This window comes from Mytilus edulis, chromosome 5 (genome assembly GCF_963676685.1).
Source record: "Mytilus edulis chromosome 5, xbMytEdul2.2, whole genome shotgun sequence".
NCBI lineage: Eukaryota > Metazoa > Mollusca > Bivalvia > Mytilida > Mytilidae > Mytilus > Mytilus edulis.
The window spans coordinates 9,881,126-9,904,571 of record NC_092348.1 but is presented as its reverse complement, the minus strand read 5'-3'; the positions used below and the strand labels follow the sequence as shown (position 1 = coordinate 9,904,571).

Here is a 23,446-nt window from a genome sequence, read left to right as displayed (position 1 = left end):
TAAATTATCCTTAAAAGACACAATTTACAGACACTGTGTCATATCAATGTATCTACTTGATACAAACTCAATTATCCTTAAAAGACACAATTTACACACACTGTATCCTATCAACATATCTACTTGATACAAACTAAATTATCCTTAAAAGACACAATTTACAGACACTGTGTCATATCAATGTATCTACTTGATACAAACTAAAATATCCTTAAAAGACACAATTTATAGACACTGTGTCCTATCAACATATCTACTTGATACAAACTATATTATCCTTAAAAGACACAATTTACAGACACTGTCCTATCAATGTATCTACTTGATACAAACTAAATTATCCTTAAAAGACACAATTTACAGACACTGTATCCTATCAACATATCAACTTGATACAAACTAAATTATCCTTAAAAACACAATTTACAGACACTGTCCTATCAACATATCTACTTGATACAAACTAAATTATTCTTAAAAGACACAATTTACAGACACTGTCCTATCAATGTATCTACTTGATACAAACTAAATTATCCTAAAAAGACACAATTTACAGACACTGTGTCATATCAATGTATCTACTTGATACAAACTAAATTATCCTAAAAAGACACAATTTACAGACACTGTGTCCTATCAACATATCTACTTGATACAAACTATATTATCCTTAAAAGACACAATTTACAGACACTGTCCTTTCAACATATCTACTTGATACAAACTATATTATCCTTAAAAGACACAATTTACAGACACTGTGTCCTACCAACATATCTACTTGATACAAACTATATTATCCTTAAAAGACACAATTAAACACACTATGTCCTATCAACATATCTACTTGATACAAACTATATTATCCTTAAAAGACACAATTTACAGACACTGTCCTATCAACATATCTACTTGATACAAACTATATTATCCTTAAAAGACACAATTTACAGACACTGTCCTATCAACATATCTACTTGATACAAACTATATTATCCTTAAAAGACACAATTTACAGACACTGTGTCATATCAATGTATCTTCTTGATACAACTATATTATCCTTAAAAGACACAATTTACAGACACTTTGTCCATCAATGGATCTAATTGATACAAACTAGATTATCCTAAAAAGACACAATTTACAGACACTGTGTCCTACCAGAATATCTCCTTGATACAAACTAAGTTTTTCTAAAAAGACATAATTTACAGACACTGTGTCATAACAATGTATCATCTTGATACAAACTAAATTATCCTAAAATGACACAATTTACAGACACTGTGTAAATATTCGTCCTGATAGATATGCCTGAAATATTTGCCACTGGACATTAAGCAACCAACAATCAATCAATCCTATTAAAATATCAACTTAGTACAGAGAAAATTTGTGGTCTAATAAATTATCTGAATTAATGAAATATATTGGAATACCCTTTAACAAGCATTGTAATAGTAATTTCAAACAGAAACTAGAAGATTTCTACAAAATTAAATTAAATTTGAACTATCTAAGATAAAAGATGGAAACTGTGGTTAACTTTTTATTTATCACTAAATTAAGAATAAGTGCACACTCATTATCAATAGAAACTGGTAGGTATGCAAGACCAACAATACCCTCTAATGAGAGATTTTGTAAATTTTGCACTGGAAACACGGATACACAAAATATTTTAACATGTATGTATTCGGTTAAGTTAGGTGCATCTTCTAAATGTACACCAACATAAATACTTATGTAAATAAGGAAAGCATCTATCCATGTGTTAATATCAGTAATCTTTTTACTTAGTTTAGTTTGGATAATCAGCTGTCCATTTGTATCTACTGTTCTGTGCCTGAATTTGTATTAAAGCAATATATACCTAAATCTACATATTCACCATTAATTATTTTGTTCCGAGTTTTGTGAAACATTTAAACATAGATTATCATTTGCACTAGTTATTGGCAAATATTAGAACTTTGTGTTATACCTGTATTCGATTGTTGCCTTTCATTGACTGAGTCAGGAGATGTAACACTAACAGTAGCTGGAGAGTGAATAAGGGCATTGCCATTGACAATCTGAACAACTTCATTCCTAAGTTCTGGAGTCATCATACATGTAGCTAAAACTTGCGTGGAAGTATGCTGTCCAACGACATTGCTAGATCTGTTTCCCAACGGTGTCGGTACGCCCCTCTGCTGTACCCTTTGCCTTTGGCTGCATTTATAAGGACTTTTAGAGGGCCTTTGTGACATACGATCTGCTTTCCCGATTTCCATAAGATGTTTGGTTTTTAAAACTGAAAAATTACTACAATAATATTAGTGAAACGACCGTTGAAAAGTTATAATATCTATACAACTCGTCTAAACATCAACCCAACAATGTTAGATCTGTACATTTTATAAACTTCATACATTTATTCATTACTGGTTTCTCTTTAAATTGCTTGCTGTGTAGCAGATGAAACATTTCATATAACGATAGTTTTAAAATCGCAGACGTCCATGCGACACGTGTCTTTAAAACCATGTGCGCAGTTTTTATCTGAAATTACGGGTCTGTTAAAATTTCTATTTTTGGAAATATAATTCATGATTTCCACTGAATTAAACCAACAATTAAAAATTTACAATGAAATATTTAGAAACTCTTTACAGAAGAAACAACACAAGATATAAAATCTTTAACACTATTTTATACTGGATCAAAACCATGTGCTTTTCCTATCTTTCAAACTTTCCGAACCTTTTCAGTAAAATAAGATTTTTTGAAAGACATCCATTTCATATACCAAATCAAAGAAATATTATTAACTTTTGAAACAAACATTAGTTAATTCATACGGAACCCAATTTTTTGCGTCTTCCCTCTGCTGCATCGTACGTGGTAAAGAAAGAATGATGACGTCACAGTTATCAAGGTTAAAATAATTAACGTGACTCATAATACATAACAAGTTCCACCACGTGTTCAAAGCGGGACAACTCACAAAACGTAAGCCCACTTTCCTCCGATAACCGGATTTATTCTTCATAGGAATAAATCTTATTATTTTGCGACTACCGTCGTAGACGAGACCAAAAAAAATCCTGATAAAGTAAACGCAGTGGCAAAACACAGATTTTTTTATTAAAGGGAAAGTTTATAAAGGACAATAATTATGCATGATAATAATAATAATATACTTAGTAATATTTTATCTAATTAAAAAATGACGAATATGCATGGTGGCGTACATACAAGTTTCTTAGAGAATAGAAAAAAGTTACATAAAACGAGTCACAATAAAAAAAAATGTGATAAATGAAGGCGACATTTTCGGTTTCTTTACTAAAAAAAGTTGTGAAATAAAAACAAAACAGTATTTACAAAAATACAAAAAGCAATCCAGTAATAAATTGCGAGGTTTTTTTTTCATATTAAAAAAGCATACATGAAGCTTTAATGAAGTTATGAAAGGTAACATTACGAAAGCAAAAATAATATTCAATTAAATTCAGATTTTGAACATACTTCAATGACAGTAATTTAGCATTAATAACAGACAAAAATATGGAAAAGGCTGTAAAATAATGTACAAATGAATTAGTTTAAGATCTTCTCTACACAAGCTCCTCTTCTCGCCATGTGGATATCAATCTTGCTGTCCTTCCTGCAATGTAAATAGTGGAATATAATGTAAACCAATACTAATTATAGTTATAACCTGATATATTTTTTTACAATGCAATGAAATAGTTATGTTCAATTATGCACGAAATTGTGTTACAATAAAACTAAAGAATATTGAATAAACTGTCATATTCTCTCTTTTTCCTCGATTAACTAGTTTGTAGTTGTCTATTTATTTGTTTGCTTCAGTATTGATGATATATAAACAAGACTTAGTTTTGTTGCAACATATACTATTTTGACAGCTCTCTCCGACATTTTAACCCGTTACATTCAAAATTATACCAAATAATAGTTATCAAATGTACCAGGATTATGATTTAGTACGCCAGACGCGCGTTTCGTCTACATAAGACTCATCAGTGACGCTCATATCAAAATATTTATAAAGCCAAACAAGAACAAAGTTGAAGAGCATTGAGGATCCACAATTCCAAAAAGTTGTGCCAAATACGGCTAAGGTAATCTATGCCTGGGATAAGGTATGTGCTTTATGAGTTTGAATGTCCCCTGGTATTTTTCGCCCCTCTTTTACAATATATGAGGCAACATTCAATTTTTACAGAACGTTATTAGATGTAAATAAATTTGATTCCTTGTTTCGCGAGGTTACTTATCTTTACATCCATGAGTGTACAGAGTACTTTATATATAGGATTGTGTCGTCATTGAATCAGACTTATCATCGGATTTGTACTTGCATGATCAGCATGAACGGTGCAAGATGTGGTGCATCAACAGCTTACTCCCTTAGAGTTCATTCCCATCTATTGAAAGGGGGTTGTGTTGCACAGTCTTTAGTTTTCTTTGAAGCGTTTTTGGATTTTTTTCGTGTTTTCGATTTTTGCCTTAGCGTTGTCAGGTTGTTTTCGAGTGATACGTTTTGAATGTCCTGTCGGTATCTTCCAGCTTTTTATATCAGCTGAACAATCAGTTGTCAACCAAAGTCAGTCTTAAAGGAATTTTCCATTTAAAACAAACTTAACAACGATAATACAGGGATTCAAACGTAGTCAATGAAAGTGAAAATATTGCCGGTCTGTGTACCAAATAAATAAGGCCATTAGTTTTCTTGTTTGAATTGTTTCACATTGTCATTTCTGGGCCTTTTTATAGCTGACTATGCGTAATGGGCTTTGTTAAAGGCCGTACGGTGACCTATAGTTGTTAATTGCTGTGTCATTTAGGTCTCTTATGGAGAGTTGTCACATTGGCAATCATACCACATCTTCTTTTTTTACATAATCCTATAGAATTTCTATTGAAAAAAAAAATTTGTAGCTTTACAAAAACTTACTTGCACATTTCTTCCATCAACAAACATCTGTTTTGATACGTTTTTCCATCATTACCGCAAATCTCTTTTTTATATTCTGGGCATTTTCTGCTCTCTCTTTTCTTGCAAAATGAACTTTCATGACTAAGGTGTTGTTTGTTTCCTCTAGCGAAAGGCTTTGGTCCATATCCGGGTCTTCCTACACCTCTGTTTATTTTCAAGTGATCTCCTTTATTCCCTTTTCGTTCGTGATCTTTCTTGTCCAATCCGTTCAGATCGAAAGGTTTCATATGTCCTCTTCGTTGATTCCTGTATTTCTGTATGAATTTGTGTAGACGTCTTCCTTCAAACCTTTTATGTGTGTCCATATAACTTTTCATTGAATGACGTCTAGAAAACCTGTCCGCCATGTGATTTCTTGGTGATTTTCTTTTTTCGGTCGATCTATTTTTCTTTTTTTGAACTTTATCACGGATATTTTTGTGTTTTAAGTTGACAAGATGTTCAGGATGTCGTTTTTCTTCTTTCTTTCCATTATCAACATGATTTTTCTTTTGTTCTTCTTTCTTCGTTTTTACTTGGTGCCATTTTGTATTGGGATTACTAAACCTTTCCCACTTATTTGCGTACTCCTTGAACTTTCTCTGTACATGTCCCAGTGGTGAACGTGGACTGTGCTTACCATGGACATTTTCGTTTTCTTCAAGTGATACTATTTTTTTATTTGGACCAAAGCTTTTTCGTTTTGAATGATTTTCGTGGTCTGGTTTTAGACAAGTAACTGAAAAAGATAAGTATTTAATATTTACTGCAGATTTACTCAAACTTTAATAAGTCCAATATAAGAAAGAGTATGGAGGCTGTGGTATTCACGTAACTTTATTTAGCAATGTATCTATGTACGATTGTTTTTTATATTAGTATGCTAAATTCTGTTCAATTCAATCATGGTACTAGTATGTGTATTACTAAGATGTCAGAAACAATTTGAAAATTGTAAAAATAACCACAAAGACTTATCGCATGTCCAGAGTTTCTGACAACGGTAAAATTAATACAACACTTATTCTTTGTCCAGAGTTTCGGACAACGGTAAAATTAACCACAACACTTATCCCATGTCCAGAGTTTCTGACAACGCTAAAATTAACCACAACACTTATCCCATGTCCAGAGAAACAATTGTAAAATTAACTACAACACTTATCTTATGTCCAGTGTTTCTGACAGCGGTAAAATTAACTACAACACTTATCCTATGTCCAGAGTTTCTGACAACGGTAAAATTAACCTCAACCGTGACTTATCTCATGTCCAGAGTTTCTGACAACGGTAAAATTAACCACAAAACTCATCCCATGTCCAGAGTTTCTGTCAACGGAAAAAGTAACTACAACACTTATCTTATGTCTAGTGTTTCTGACAACGGTAAAATTAACCACAACACTTATCCTATGTCCAGTGTTTCTGACAACGGTAAAATTAACTATACAACAATTATCTTATGTCCACAGTTTCTGACAACGGTTAAATTAACCTCAACACTTATTCCCTGTCCACAGTTTCTGACAACGGTTAAATTAACCTCAACACTTATTCCCTGTCCAGAGTTTCTGACAACAGTAAAATTAACCACAAAAGTTATCCCCTGTCCAGAGTTTCGGACAACGGTAAAATTAACCACAACACTTATATTATGTCTTAAGTTTCATCATACTTGGTTTTATTGATAAGAGATTTTGGTTTTTTTTAAATTGCAATACTCTGTATTTAATGTTGTCGTAAGCAGTACTTAAGAAAATATATGTAAATCAACCAAATTCATTGAAATTTAATGAACTGATAAATAGTAAAAATCTTTCTCATCTCAAATACTTGTGTAAATTTTTAAGACAAATCAATATGCATGTAGGCTCTCCTGGGTAACTCATGTACTTGATAACATTAAGTTTAATTTGTATTCTGTAATTTATGATACTTGCCGCTCTGTTTTCGTATAATTTGTGTATGTCTGTGTATAAACGTTATGTAATATGTACTGTATGTACTTCTTTAACAATGTAGCTTGGTTTGTTGAGAAATAAAGATTTATATGAGGCAGTTGGTATGCCTGGCTGTATAGAATCCAGCGATTTGGTGGAAAGTCAAATGGCAATTATTGCATGAAATTAATTGATTGACTATTTAAAAAATCCTTAACTTCCAGTGGCAAATATTTCATGCATAATTAGCTTTAGAACAAATTTTTATTAGTTATAATATGTAGGTTTTGCAAAGAGGGTCAACCACGAGTAAGGACGAAGATCACTTTCAACTATACTATTGCAAAATAAGTGTTTGTTGGATAAGGGCAGAAATGTCTTGCGGTTTTGAAAATATGTATTTTCTCGACTGGTATTTTTCAGAAATACTCCCCCGAACACAATATCTATATTTGTTTGATATCTTATAATTCTATATTAGCAATTATCCTTGAAAAATTCAAATCTGTGAACGGATCTTTACATCTATATATATATATGTCAGTTCGGTTTATGACAGGCAGTGTAATTTGGCATAAAACTAATTAAAAAGTGGTATCTTATTTCAAAATTGGTATATACTTTATATATATTACTTTTAATGTGAATGGCCTTTTGATGATTTAATTTACGTCAAGGGCTGTTAACCGAAAATGTATTAGAATTTTCAAAAGATTGTATTCAACCGTAACAAATAGTGTCTGGTGGGATTTTAAAGTAAACAAAATTTTGTTACATGATCTTACGTCAAATCACATGTATCCGTGAATTATGTTTCATATGTAAAAATGATCGGTTTAACTCTTGTTTTTATTTTCATTAGATCATACTTTTTCCAAAACTCATGTATTGAAATGCGGATTAAAACGTTCTCTTATTTAGTATATGACATGTATTCCCTTATTCTTTCATTCCTTCCGAATATTCATTTAGTCAATATAACTAGATATAAGAATGCTATGAAATATTTTACTGCATTGTATTGGATGCAATCACCATGTTTTACTCTTCAATAGACTGATTGAATACATGTCTTATTTTTTGTAATTTTTTAATGTTCCTTTTATACTTATCTGCCCATTATTGACTAAATTTATCTTTATGTGGTAATCTTGAGGAGCACTCTTCCATCGCACACCTTACCTAATCGCTTCGTATCCAAAATGTTAGAACAAACAATTACATAATGTGTTGTAAATTACCTTTTCTAACTTTAGACTTTGCTCCCAGATGTACCATAGTGTACATAGTAAATGGAAATCGAACAATCCTATATTTTGAATAACATGGAAACAGCTCACCTGAATCTGTGACTATTATACTAATAATTTGTCTAATAGTATAATAGTCCTGAATATCAACAATTAAGGGACACAAAAAACAAACCTTGTTGATTCATCAACACGGAATTGAATAAAGATATTTTTGTTTTTCTCTTTTATATGTCCTATAGACCTGCATAGGATTGTCTAAAATTATGTTGTCAGCGCGACAACACCTTTTTTTAGGTGCTCACGTCCTTCACGCCTTTGATTTACGTTTTCACATTATCTGTTATTTTACACTGAGATTTCTAACCCTTACTAAATTATACTAAGCGTCATAAATTAATATTTCTACTTACCCAGTACAATTTTCTTAGTTTTAGCAAATAATACAATAAAACAATTTAAATTTGAGTTCAGTAAATCTTGTAAAATAAGCCTACCTATGTCTAGTAGAATAATTAGTCCAACGAAGAGAATCAACTTCATCTTGATTCTTTATTTCGGGTAAATACTTCCACCTGTACACAAAAGTTAACCCGTCCTTTCTTCAAATATACAGGTACGATATATCTATCTTTAAACCCTCAGGCGATATAGGTGTGCAAGTAGCATGACACATTGAACACAATGTGAACAATTTAAATTTAGACATTTGTCATATATATATATATATACCCAAATTATCAAAACATCGAATCTAAACTTTGTTAAAAGTGGTGAGTCCTATCATTAGCATACCATTCACAGACTGATTCTTCAAATTAGCCGTCTATTTTAATCGCCTTAATTTACAAATTTGATTACGACTGATGTTTTGAGTTTTTTTATTTGTAAAATTCCAATTTAATATGAAAACTAAAGAAGTCTCAGTCTTAGAATGCCCGTAGAAAGACTGTCCAATTTTGTATGAAATATATATTTTTGCATTCAACAAAACTTGGCAAAAAATGTTTCAATAAGGTAGAGTTCACAGCAAAAAGCTCTCTGTGTTAAAAGTATAAAACCCACGCAAACACTTGTCTCTAGACCCTCCGACTGTCTTAAAAATACCTAAGCGTGTCATTTCCTTAGTAAACAGAGAATGCGGGAACCATGAAAAGTTCTGCTAAAACTAAAACCCAATATACGACAGTGTATTCTAATGTTTTATATCAAAACATGTATATATTTGGCTAGACAAGGTTACAGTTATCTGACCAAATAGATTACAGTAAAGTATGTACTAAGGCCAACGGCAGATATTACAAGATACCGGTAATGGTGGACATTTCTACAATTTGTTTCTCGTCTGTGGTGCTCGAAACAAAATATTGGAAAACCATAGGACAAAATCGATGAAAACTTGAAATAGCAAAACAAAGGTTTCCTACACCAGCGGTGAAACCCATATACATCAGAAGAATACCTTCGAATTTAACAAAAAAATATATCTTATTGACATCTGGCTTATAAAATACAGGGTCAAAGGAGATAACTAGCTATAGTATATATTAAAAAAAAAAAGATTCATACCACGTCTTCTTTTTTATATTTAAATTACAAGCAAAATTTATTTGAAACGCCGGAATAAATTTATGAATTTCTAAATATCTTCTAAATATGAGTACTGAGAAGGAATAAAATATGTACATATTTATATTAGTGTCCTGTGGCAATAAAAAAATGACAATTCAATATGTATAAATAATATATTAGATTTGCCCTCGTGATAAAAATTCGTACATCTTCAATTTAAATTCAGCAATTATTGTACATAAGTAAAAGTAATTTGCCTCTCAGCAGTGTTAACAGTATATTCAGTTCTAAATGTGGTCAGTGACGTGAATCGCTTTGATCTTAGTTATTTATCATTATAATAGTCCAAGGGTTAGATTCGATGTCAACTCCTCTACTTCATAAACGGCTTAACTGTTTCCGAAACCATTACGTTTTCGATTGAAATTAAAGCAGTTCAAATTGAAACATTCCGCCATTTTAGTTTAAAATAATGTAATATTTCATAAAATGTGTGGTCTTAAAAAAAAGGCTGTAGCTAATGTTTATATAAATGATATTAATTCAGACCAAAGATTAGGATAAAAACTATCAAATACATATCTCTAGGTTGATGACACAGTCGTAGAAATCATAACCCTAACGTCTAATAATATATCTCTGAAAGCTTCATACGCAATGAGACTATTCAAAAGAAAAAAGTGTAAAATGTCCAAAGAAGCAAGATATAAAAAAAAAACCATGTTAAATTTGTTTTCAACAGCAAATATATATATTACGTTCGTATATTATATGTGTGAAAATTGCATTTTCGATATCTTATCTTTGTACAAATAAGGAGTATGATTACTAATGAGTCAACTATCCACCAAAGTTCTAATACAGCTATCCACTTTCCAGTTTTTAACAACTTCGCCTGCTTTCAAAGATTAATTTTATTTTAACGTTAAATCAATTGTTTCACCTCAAGATTATGTGAAATTAACATTATCAATTATCAATTACCCATGACAATGAAATCAACGTCAGATAACTCTGAGAAATAGACTTAACCAGGGAAACTTATGAACCATGAAAATGAGGTCAAGATCAGATGAGCTTTGCCAGTCAGAAATATACACCTTAAAATCATCAACTCATACACCAACATTATAGTTGAGCTATTTCTTATAGTTTCTGAGCAGTGTACCAAACTTTGAAAAATTTACATTCTTTTACCGATGAACTATAAAAGTGAGGTCAAGAACAGATTATTCTTGCCAGACAGACATGTAGATCTACACCTTACAATCATTTGATATACCAGATATACCATATTTAGTTGCCCAATTGCTAAGAAGTGGCGTTAAAACACCAAAAATCAAATATTGCTGCTTATAGTATATGAGAAATAGAATTAACCAGAAAAACATAACACTGACCAATAAATCATGAGGTCAAGATCAGATGAACTTTGCCAAACAGAAATGGACACCTTACAATCATTCCATACATCTAGATATAGTTAACCTACTTTTTTTACAATATCTGAAAAGTGGACCTAACTAGGGAAACTTAACATTGACAAATGAGTGGACCTAAATAGGGAAACTTAACATTGACCAATGAGTGGACCTAACTAGGGAAACTTAACATTGACCAATGAGTGGACCTAACTAGGGAAACTTAACATTGACCAATGAGTAGACCTAACTAGGGAAACTTAACATTGACAAATGAGTGGACCTAAATAGGGAAACTTAACATTGACCATTGAGTGGACCTTACTAGGGAAACTTAACATTGACCAATGAGTGGACCTAACTAGGGAAACTTAACATTGACAAATGAGTGGACCTAAATAGGGAAACTTAACATTGACCAATGAGTGGACCTTACTAGGGAAACTTAACATTGACCAATGAGTGGACCTAACTAGGGAAACTTAACATTGACCAATGCATCATGAAAAGTGGACATAACTAGGGAAACTTAACATTGACCAATGAATCATGAAAATGAGGACAAGGGTATATGCTAGACAGACATTTACACCTTACATTCATTCCATTTTACTAGGTATGAAGTATTCTGGTCTTCCACCGAAAAGTGTGTGCAGATAGTTATCAATATATCTATCATTCTGTGAATTTCGAAGGCTAGATAAAAACTAAAAGGTGCCATTCATGAATTGATCTTTAACTTCCAATCATATTTTTATTTCAGTTTAGCTCCAATCTACTTCTGTTGATTCATTTATATTCGTGGTCACAAATGTTTTAAGATTGATCGAAAATATATTTTAATTCTAATATGCTTGACTTCGTGGTTTTGACAAAGTTTGCATACAAGCTTCTGATAAATATTTGCTTTGTTTATCTGAACCAACAAAATCACGTAAATTGGACTGATAATAATGAATCTGAAGCAACTGAAATTGGTAATTTAATTTCTGCTAAATTGAATATCTGTTGTAATACTCTAATGATATTGAGTTAGTTGTGTATTTCAGAGTAAATCGTATCATCTTTCATCTGGAGATTCTATTGCCATGTTAATCCTTTATTGCTGATTTGGCAATATGCGTTTAACAAATTAGGATATAAATAAGACATTAATGTTTTAACTCCCTCTGGCAAAGTTGACCTCAGATAGATTTGGCTTCAAATTTTTGTACTTTTTCTAGCCCATTGATTGTTCAGGTACTTAAAAATCCTTTGCTTATACATTTTGGGTTTGAGCATCTCTTTCTTTCAAAACAAGGGGACTTATTTTTTTCTTTGGGGGGAGGGGGGTTAAATGATACCCCCTCTTTTGTGGTAGTTATCATGAAAAAGTCTGCACATAGCTAATGGCAAGTAAGTTAAAAAATAATAATTACTAAAAATTTAAGAGCAATTTATTAACAAATGTATAACAAAACCTCCATATTGTAAAAAAAAAAAGAAGCCTTCATGATTTAAACGTTATTTGAATTTTTCATTTTACATGATTTTTATAGCTACATGATATAATTGGTATATTTCTTCTCATCACACATATAGTAAAGTTCTATGAAATATTTACCATAAAAAATAATATGGAGGTAACCTCCTATGAAGATCTAACTAATAAAATAACATGCTAAAAGTAGAGGCTCACCTGGCATTTTGGCATAAAATTGATGCAAAAGATTAAGTATAGTTTTGATGGTCTCTGGCAAAAAGGCAAAAAATGATAAAATTGTTTATCAAAGGCAATAACTCATATAAAGAGTTAAACTGACGATTTCAGCCACATTGACTTATTTGTCCTGATTGATGTTTTTTTATGTTAATAGTTTTCTGCAAATAACACAAAAATGTTATGTGTAAAATTCGTATTTTCAGAGCAATTTAGCAAAAGTGTAGATTTTGTCCAACTGACCATTGTTACCATTTACAATTCATCTAGGGCAATAACTCCAATACATAACTGACAAACAATCTCATCCATGATGGATGATGATGGAAGTTTTTAACGATCTTGACTGGATATACAGACCTTGCACGGTCAGTCTCATCCAGGAAAACTTATTCATAGATCAAGTTTTTGATGATAAATTTATGCTAGTAACATTTTTTTCTATCTACTATTCTCTCCACAAAAAGCACAAAAATAGATAACCATCTTTCAGGGGCAATAACTCCTATAGGTCAAATGAAAATATCAGCCATGTTCACCTTTATGTAGATATTGTAATGATAATTGTAGTTTCCACTAAAAACACAAATATGGATGAAATTTATCTTTCCAGGGCAGTAATTCCTACATGGAGTTATTTCTACCAGTATGATATACACAGAACTTGTAGATTTCCTGTTCAATGTATCTATTATAGTTTCAATGATAATAGCCATACATATATTTGCATTTAAAAGTTCTCATTTAAGGGCAATAACTCCTATCACGAGTGTCCTTGTATGGAAATGTTGATTGGCAAGTGGAATCATCAAATTCATTTGTTAAACCAAAGAATAATTTGGGTCAAGTTTGGTTCCAATAAGCACATAGTTTCAAAGGAAAAGTTTTTTGGAAGCACCAACAAAAGACCATGAGCACCAAGTGAGCTAAAAATATACATTTTTTAGAATAGATATTTGGCTGAAAAAAATAAGTTTAATATAAATTCTCAACTCAACAGTCTCTAAAGAAATTATCTGTCATTTTAAATATCATTTAAATAAAATACAAGAAAATATTATAAAAAAAACATTTGCTTGAATCCTTTAATCATACTTTTACAGTGTTCAGGATATTGAAAAATACTTTATGAATATATATTGTAACAATTATGAAGCACTGTCATTTAAAAATAGAAATCTTTGGAATATTTATTACTGACATTGTAAAAAATGTGATTATAACATCCTCCTTACTACCACCAAATATTCGTAGCATTCCCAAAATATTGCTATAATACCATTCTCTTGTACAAACAGACATGCATAGCATTACCAAATATGGCTCTCTACCCTTTTCCTATCAACTACATATACAATTCTAAATATAAAGTACTTAGTACACTCCCCTTATACAACTAACTACACATTCAAAGCATGATTACTTATAATTGATTTATTTAAGATTCATAACACTAAATATTGAACCATAATATCACTGAGATAGAACAAAGTTATTCCTGTTATCAATATTGAAATATTAAAATATTTATAAAATATATAAATTTCACCAAAACATGGTAGAATGAATACTTGTAATTACACAATAGGTTGTGATTATTATTTAACAAGAATATGTGGCCATACTCTGCAAGACACCCATCCCCACTCACACAATCAGGTTAATCAGGTTTCAAAGTAACTGGGCACATAATTTTAAATAAAGGCAACATTAGTATACCACTGTTCAAAAGCCATAAATCCATTCAGAGAAAACAAATCCGGGTAACAAACTAAAACCGAGGGAACACATCAACTATAAGAGGAAAACAACAGAAACACTGAACTGTAATAAATAATTTCTGAATTAACAGTATGACTTTCTTTACTTCATACATTTTCAAGTTAAGTAATATACAACACAGATTTGTGTTTAAGGTATTTAAATATCAAATATAGGCTAGGAGAGCCTTGGTGTAGTGGTTTGCGCATAAGAGTACTAACACAAAGGTTCTGGTTCGATCCCCACTACAGGGACTGAATTTTTGGCTCTCCCTTGACACCATTTGCGAGTATGGTATAGAGAAATGATGATAGTCCGTCTGAAGGTGACAATAAATGGCTGACCCCTGTTAAAAGAGAGCCATATTTCTTGCACGTAAAACAAACCCTTGTAGATTTTGAAAAAGGGCAGGCTAATACCGCTACAAGGCAGCACTCACACTTGCAAAGTGGAAAGGGATTAATATAAGTTGCAATAACATATTTCCTAATCAACTATAAATACATATAATTACATTAGATGTACGTTTCATTATAATACTTTATTCTGATTGGCTAACTAGCAATCTCGTGATATTCCGTAATCAATTGCACTACACAATGCAACTTTTCATTCATGATGACACGAGGTCCCACAATAAAGTGCACAGGTAAATGAAAATAAAACTTGATAAAAGGCGTGTTTTTATGATCCTATAGGTAAAAATTGTAATTATAAGTATTGAATGCTTTTTTTTGTAACTTTATAGGGTTGTAAAAGCGTTGACCGTGCGCACATTTTTAGTATGAAGCGCTTCTGCGCTTCATACAAAATGTACTTCGGTCAACGCATTTACACCCCAATAAATTTACAAAAAAGAGCATTCAATTCTTAAATGTTTAAACTAAATATCAGCTGTATCATAATAAAACATTACATGCAATGTAATTATTGAGTTAAAACAATCATTCACAAACTTTAAAGACCATCTTAAGTCAGTTCACTTGCTCACCTTAGACTTTAGTTTTGAAAGCATAAATAAGAAGTTCAATTTTAAAATGGATAAATATATATACATATGTAACTTTCGGTGAAAACATCACAACACTTTTCCCTGAAATCCCTATACCTGGTTTTGCATAATTTACCAAACTTCCTCAACTAATATAAATTTAAAGAGACCAAAGAACATTATATAAAATATTCTTTATATGTACAATGTACATAAAACAAAACTTTGGTTGTATCAAGAAATCATATTAATTGACATTAAGATATGAGCTGCCTCAGAAAGAAATCGACCTTATGCAAATGATTATTAATACATCTGTTCAGCTAATTCCAGTTAAAAAAATCTTTACAAAAAGTCTGTACTTGTTTTAACTTTGTTATTGTAAGAACCCTACAAAACAGACCACAATTCAATTTCTGTTTCGTATTTGAATGTTCCAAAGTCAACCAAAGTCTTGTATATGTACATGTATACATACCGTTGCATAAGGTTTGTTTACTAGGCCTTCTTTTACTTTAAGGGTCCCTTTACTTTAGAGTTTAGGTTCATTAATGGTTATGGTTAGGTTAGGGGATGTTTTAGGTTAGGGTCAGGTTTAAGGATTAGGGCTAGTGTTAGGTTTAGGTATGGGTTAGGGTAAGGTTTGGGGTTAAGAATAGTTTAGTATAGCTATTTATAGTATACCTCTAAAGTAATAGAAGGCTGAATACTATATAACGCAGCTCTTATATCAAATATTCCTCACAGATATGTGTCAATAGTTTTATCCCTGATATTTTCACATTACAAAGGTTAATGAGCAAAACATTTGTATTCTAACATTCTAACAGATACATGTACATTGCATGGACTTCAGTATCGGTCACTATCAATTTTTTACTGTAATTATTTTATATAAAATCACATTTCATTTTTTTTTTAATAATGGAGTCATTTCTTGACATATTGTTATAAATTTGGTACCAAAACCTATCGATTTGTCATAGGTTATATTGTCTATTTGGTTTAAATTATGGCTATGAAGTTATGTCTTATTAATGAACAGTTTTATTATTTATTAAATAATTATTTGAAGGATTTAGTGTTATGATTTTTGGAAATCAGTGTCTCAATTTTATATATACATATAAGGAGATGTGGTATAATTGCCAAAGATCAACATAAGACTAGATGAAGTAAATGTTACAATTTTATGAAAACAATTGAACTACAGGCTCAAATTAATTTGTTGCAAGGTTTGTCATCAGCTGTTTTTGTATTCTTTTAAAGTAAATATACTGTTAATTATTTATGATTTTATCTTAGTGTCTTATTGCAAATATTCTGATGTAAAATAAAACTTTCAGAAAAAGACATAACTTCATAATTAAATTTAAATCAAAAGGCTCTACATGAATAGACCCAATGGACAAAAATTAAAAAGTCGATCAGTGAACATCCTTAAGTCATTAAAACAAATTTATGAAATAAAATTTTAGAAACAAAAATTAAAAACGCAATTAAAATTGCTTTGATTGATTGGATTATTTGAACATTGTATATAAGTCAATGATAACATCTCATTCTAAATGAAATATTATAAAATGGAACAATGAAGAATAGTCCCTCTCATAAGGAAGACAGTTGACCAATTTGTCAAACTTTTTGTTCTCTTTGCCTTCAAAGTAATATTACTCCATCTTTTCCTTCTGTTCTTTATCTCTTTTTGCTTTACATTTTCTGACAATACCAGTAAATTGACATAAGTAGAAAAAGGAAACCAGTCTAAAAACACTCACTGTCAGTACCTACAAAGAAAAAGAATTGTTAGTAATATTTTACAACATAAATAATTGCAAACTTTTTTGTATTAAGGTGGTACTCAACACCTTCACTAAAATTAATTTGGCTTGTTTAATTTTCATAAAATATTGACGAAGTATTCAATTTAACCCTCCGACAAAAATATAATAAATTTCAAAAATATTGAACCAACCGTTTTATCAGAAAAATTACACTGGTTATATAGCAGTTTGAAAAACACTATTTTTTATCATTGAAAAGCTTAATATTGCATTCACAACGCAACGTAATTAAAAATTTTACCTGATTTTACAGAGTTATCTCTCATTCTAACATGACGTCCTTCAAACGCTTTGAGTACGAAGTATTCAATTTAACCCTCCGACAAAAATATAATAAATTTCAAAAATATTGAACCAACCGTTTTATCAGAAAAATTACACTGGTTATATAGCAGTTTGAAAAACACTATTTTTTATCATTGAAAAGCTTAATATTGCATTCACAACGCAACGTAATTAAAAATTTTACCTGATTTAACAGAGTTATCTCTCATTCTAACATGACGTCCTTCAAACGCTTTGAGTAGTCACCCGTGGTAAAATATGAATATATTTCATGGGCTGTTCCCATTGTACCCCCACGTCATATGTTTTTTAATGAATGAAGAACCCGACGTCATAGAACGATGATGTAAGAATATAAGTATTTTACGGGAAAATTCACGCTTGTGAATCCGAAAATTATCACAATAAGGAAACGTAAACAAACGATGCTAAACTGTGTTATAAGCCTTTTTTTATATACATGTTAGAGATATAAGTAAATTATCATTTAAATTCATCCAAAACTATCTAAATACGTTATTTTAAAAAGTTAAAACATGTCACTTATTCAGTTTGCTCCGTTCTTTTACGTCAATTTAATAGTGCGTTTATGAGAACGGCAAATATTTGCCTCAACCTAGAGCGCTTTGATCCAAAAGAATTGCCGTATTTGTCCTATTAGAATCGAAATAATTCATGGGGGCTTGAATATATCTAGATTTTACCACGGGTTGTCCCTTTATGCCGATATTTTACCCCTCGCTAACGCTCAGGGTAAAATATTTGTCATAAAGGGCCAACCCGTGGTAAAATCACGATATATTCAAGCCCCCATGAATTATTTCTTAAGTAGTGTTAGGTACCACCTTAAACTCATGTGAGTAAACAAAAGGCTCCTAGGAGCATGAATCTCTCACATATGGAAAATAAAAAACAAATTACTTCACATATCTCACTTTTCAATATTATTGTCAAAAATTCATCAAAGGGAAATAACTGATATGAAAAGTTAAAGGATGATTTTAATTATGTTTTATCTTGCCTTGCTACTCATTTGTAATGTTAGCAGTTTCAAAAAAATTTCATCCATGCAGACTGACGTGTAGATCTTGTCTTGCTGTTTATCATAGCATATCACAGTTTCTAATAATAATAGGATAATAGCCAAAGTACAAATAATGAATTTATTGTGCTGATTATTTTTTATGCTTTAAAGTTTCATTATGTCCAAAACTATGTAATTTTTCTATTGAAGGGCAATAAGTCCTGTGGTGTACGTAGGTAATATTTGTTTTTTAATAAATTGAATTGTTATAAATTAGGTTATTGGTTCTCTTATTTAATACCTGTTGTATTGCGTCACACATTGAATGGACAGGTGACATTCCACAAGTAATGTTAGCTAACATCCATCCATCTAAACCAATATAGCTACAAAATCTCCCATTCTGTGTACACACAAAAAAATACAAGTTATGTTGGATAACATCAACTAATCTTTATAAAGATATTGATAAAATATCTGATAATGTGATAACAACATAATGATTGATATCTTCAACATAAACTATTTTCTAAACAAAATCCAAGTCAAAATAATAAGAATTAACATATACAAACAAATATAATTTATAAAATATATAATATTCTGCAAACATTATTCTAGTACAGTTTGGTTTTCTTAGGTGCAGTCATTTCAGAGGAGATTATGAAGACAGAAAGAGTAAAATGAAAATGCTAACTTTAATTGGTATCAATAGCTAATATTAGCCCTATGAACTTGGTGAATTTAAACGTAAAAACATATTTAATATATCTATCATTACAACAAAACCTCTAGAATAAAAATTTATTTTGAAAAGATACCTGTTCATCTTCAATTCCTATATTTTTACTAGGAATACAGCCTACAAGTAAGTATTGTAAAATAAAAATGATTTATCAATAAAGTATGTAGTAATAAAATTATTTTGTCAAATGTTTTTAAAAAAATAACCAGAAAATTAATTTATTATTTGTGCCAACTTACCACAGAATCCTGAAGTATCTGTTTAGCCACAGCTTCAGGTTTAAATAAACCAGATGTACCAGAAATCAGTTTTGTCTCTTCTGGCTGTAACAAAGATAAAACATATTATATTTCTACTAAACCTGCATTCACATACTGCTTATTGGTAAAACACTGTCTCTAATCTTGTGTGCATTTAAACAGGTTCTGATCATTTTGATAAATTTGTATGCACCACATGCTGATAAGTGGGTAATATTTCATATAAACACTGCTTTATTCCCTACCAACCCACCAAGATGAACATAAAGATTTTTATGTGACATAATAAACCTATTGTAACTGTTTCCACTTTTCTTTTGAGCATTCATATATACTGATATAAAAAATAAAGAGAGTTGGTATGATTGCCAATCAGACAATGAGTCAGTGTTTGTAAGAAAGTGACCTTAAGTGGTTATCATGGTTATACTCCTAGATTTTTAACATGATGTTTTATACCTTATTTCGTTCCTCTTCTTCAAAACCTGGAGTTTCTGTATCAGGAGGATGGGCTACTGTTACATAGATGTTATATGGTCGTACCTGGAATAAAAGATAAAATTTAAAACATGGTTTTGATTAGAAAAGTGCATCGTATAAATAATTTTTTTTCAAGTTTTTAATATTTTTAATGAAAAAAGGGCTCTAATTATCTTTTCAATTTAAAAGTAAAAACAGTCCACCAATAAATAGAGAAAATGTCATTGAGATTATCAAAATAAATATCAGTATAGGAATGCCAATGAAGACAACTTAAGGGTTCTATTCTATATATAGTGGGGTCATTTAATTGTGTCTAATATTTCTGCATTTGGAAAAAAATGTAAGTTGTAAAAATGTATTCACACCAACTAAATAATAAAAATAAGATGTTGTATGATTACTAATGAGACAACTCTACACAAGAGACCAAATGACACAGAAATTAACAACTATCTGTCACTGTATGGAGTCCATTAAACAGTATAATTTTAACTTCCTCACCTCCATTTGTAAAGACTCAGCCAATCCTCTGAGAGCAAACTTTGATGCAGCATAGCCTGTATAACCAAACAAGCCAAGCTGACCAGCTTGTGAAGAGATGAAAACAATCCTTCCACCTCCTTGTTCTTTCATTTTACTAATCACTGCTTTAGTAGTTTGTACAGAACCAAAATAATTCAGGTTCATTAATTTCTATAATATAAATTTCAATCTATGAATGTGTAAAAATATAAAAATAGGAGATTTGGTATGGTTGCAAAGGAGACTTTTGAATTTTTATTAAGGTAGTTTTTGAATTTTTAATGCTTATATCGTATTACATGATAATTTTTTGGATTTTAAAACTTTGGTTTTGACAGAAGCTGATGTTTTCTTGGTTTCGAGGAGTACACGATGATTTTTTTTTTAGTTTTGAGAGTACCTTATGATGTGTCTGTTCTGAGAGAACATGGTGATGTGTTTTGGTTTTGAGAATACATGATGATGTGGTTAGTGTTTGAGAGGACCGATAATAGTCCTGATGATGTATTTTGTGTTTGAGAATGTCTGATAATGTGTGTTCTGGTTTAAAGAGTATGTGATGATGTGTTTTGGTTTTGAGAGTATCTGCTAACCTGTTTTGTTTTAAAGGGTACCAGATAATGTGTTTTGGTTTTGAAAGTACCTGGTGATATGTTTTGAAGAAAACATGTGAAGTCTGCACTGGAAACTGCAATGTTCAAATTTACTAAAATATTTGTTAACAATCTGCAGTAATAATTGTTACTCAAATTCATATACAAATACTTATTCATTTGAATAAGAATGATGAAAAGATTTATATATTTTCATGTAAACTTAAATTCGGCTTTTTTGCCGTATTTTAATGTTATTAGGGAAAACTTTGGGGAAAATAGTGTTCAACTTGTATGAAGAGTCTTTTCAAAATATGACATGTGTCTTTGCCATTAGAATATAAGCATGCGGGAATTTGAGAGGGTTTATATCCAAGTGAATTAATATTTATAAGTCTCCAGTTTCACACATTTACTGTTAGCAAAACATTTGTTTTAATCTTATTGTTTTATTTGCTTACCTTATTCAGAATCATTGAACCTTGGTTTACAATATGATTTCTTGTTTAACTAAGAATAGAAAAAACCTTGGTTTACAATATGATTTCTTGTTTAACTAAGAATAGAACAAACCTTGGTTTACAATATGATTTCTTGTTTAACTAAGAATAGAACAAACCTTGAATTCATCTATTTTTAGATCTTCAAATGTTTTAGCAACACCAATCCCTGCACAGTTAATTAGCATATTTACAGGTCCTTGTTTGTCTTCTGCCTGTAATTCATAAAACAGAACATTGGTAAATCACCTGCAGTAAGGTTTTTTTGTTTGTTTAATAACATCAAAACATAAAATATTACAAATTTATCTCAATTATATTATAATAAGGAGGAGGTTGATTAGGAATTTCCTTCCATTTATATACTTTGTAAAATTTAAATCTCATAAGCTGATGACAGAAAAAGTTCTAAATTTCAATCATAACTACTGTAAATTCAGAAATTATTGGAATGTTTTTATTGTTGCGAAAATGAGACAAGATTATAATTGCAATAATTTAAACCTGCATTTTTGAAATCTTTTATATGAATAACACAGGATTTTACTCAATATTGCAAAAATTAAAATCACATTTTCGTATAAAATTACCAAATCGCAAAAATAAATGCATGCAATAATTTCTGAATTTACAATAGTTCAATAATAAGGGTCAAAGTATCATCATTACATCTTGTCATTATCCTGGAAATGGGTTTCATATTCAGATGTAAAAAGGAAATTTACTCATCAAAGAACGAAATCTATAGACAACAAAGTTACAGGGGCATAAAAGAGCAGTGGAGTCTACTTTTCTGTTCAATAACTTAAGTGTACCAATCAAAGAGCAAACAACAGTGTTACATTGTAAGTCAAGTAGTAGTTCTTTTCTGATTCAATCTGTGTGTAGTTAAATTTGATACATGTACTGTCATGCTGTCTTTTAAGAAGCATTTATTCCAGTGGGGTCTGTGAACTTAATGTTGTTGGAGTGTGGGTAAAGTGTACAACCATTCACATCATCACAAATCATCACAATGGCATCAAATCATATTTTATTGAAGTTGTATTAATGTAACAATAAACAACATATTTAGCCAATTATCTCAAGAAGAAAAACATGAAAAGTTTGCTTAACTTGTCTCTCAATCCTTTGGCATATTTCAGCAAATAAAACATGTGTAAACTAATGTTCAAACTATATTAATAGCAATTAGAACCATTGACAGTGCAAAATCATATTTTCTCAAATCCCTGGTTAACATGAATGACATTGTCTTTCCGCCAAATAGGGTTAATAATATCACCAGTATTTAAACAGGGATTATGTATAAACTATTTATCTGGTACCTTTTGTACTGCCTTCTGTACTTCTTCATAATCTCCAGCCACATCAACAGAAACAATACATACTGGCTGTAATAGACAGGAAGTAAAATGTTTATTCACAATATTGGCTTTAAAGGATTCTGTATCTTTGATATCTGGTAACTCCTATGTCTATATGTACATGTATGTACAATATAGCATAATTCTTTCTTCTAGAACTTACTTTATTAAACACCAGGAATTAAAATACACA

At 30.6% G+C, this 23,446-nt stretch overlaps 2 protein-coding genes and 1 long non-coding RNA gene across 7 annotated transcripts in view; all 3 read right to left on the bottom strand.

The window, feature by feature from the left end:
- Positions 1–1,542: 1,542 nt before the first annotated feature.
- On the bottom strand, positions 1,543–3,025 carry LOC139522919 (uncharacterized). Of its 3 annotated transcripts, none has more exons than XR_011664522.1 (2): positions 2,821–3,025; positions 1,543–2,313 (listed from the first exon to the last, which is right to left on the bottom strand). It is a non-coding gene; the product is annotated as an uncharacterized lncRNA (long non-coding RNA). The 3 variants fall into 3 exon arrangements; XR_011664524.1 differs by having other exon boundaries at positions 2,834–3,025; XR_011664523.1 differs by having other exon boundaries at positions 2,850–3,025.
- Positions 3,026–3,116: 91 nt separating this feature from the next.
- Positions 3,117–8,967, bottom strand: LOC139522918 (uncharacterized). Its single transcript, XM_071316555.1, has 3 exons — positions 8,684–8,967; positions 4,976–5,735; positions 3,117–3,658 (listed from the first exon to the last, which is right to left on the bottom strand). Exons 1-3 carry the CDS (start codon positions 8,727–8,729, stop codon positions 3,592–3,594), a joined length of 873 nt encoding a protein of 290 aa, XP_071172656.1. The 5' UTR covers positions 8,730–8,967; the 3' UTR covers positions 3,117–3,591.
- A 3,630-nt stretch (positions 8,968–12,597) lies between these two features.
- The window catches only part of LOC139522917 (3-ketodihydrosphingosine reductase-like), a 31,103-nt gene continuing 20,254 nt past the window's right edge, over positions 12,598–23,446 (bottom strand). For all 3 annotated transcript variants that reach the window (XM_071316553.1, XM_071316552.1, XM_071316554.1), the window contains exons 4-10: positions 23,215–23,280; positions 22,006–22,101; positions 20,773–20,964; positions 20,248–20,331; positions 19,768–19,851; positions 19,085–19,186; positions 12,598–17,417 (exon numbers count right to left, since the gene is read on the bottom strand). In XM_071316553.1, coding sequence (XP_071172654.1) covers positions 17,301–17,417; positions 19,085–19,186; positions 19,768–19,851; positions 20,248–20,331; positions 20,773–20,964; positions 22,006–22,101; positions 23,215–23,280 — 741 coding nt within the window. In that variant the 3' untranslated portion in view covers positions 12,598–17,300. The remainder of the gene's footprint in view (positions 17,418–19,084; positions 19,187–19,767; positions 19,852–20,247; positions 20,332–20,772; positions 20,965–22,005; positions 22,102–23,214; positions 23,281–23,446) is intronic.

Bases quoted from the DNA above. Each gene is read 5' to 3' on its own strand.
- LOC139522918 (XM_071316555.1), bottom strand. From the start codon at position 8,729: ATGAAGTTGATTCTCTTCGTTGGACTAATTATTCTACTAGACATAG. The intron at 5,736-8,683 runs GTAGGCTTATTT...TATCTTTTTCAG, and splicing joins AATTATTCTACTAGACATAG to TTACTTGTCTAAAACCAGAC. The intron at 3,659-4,975 runs GTAAGTTTTTGT...TTTACATTGCAG, and splicing joins TTGATGGAAGAAATGTGCAA to GAAGGACAGCAAGATTGATA.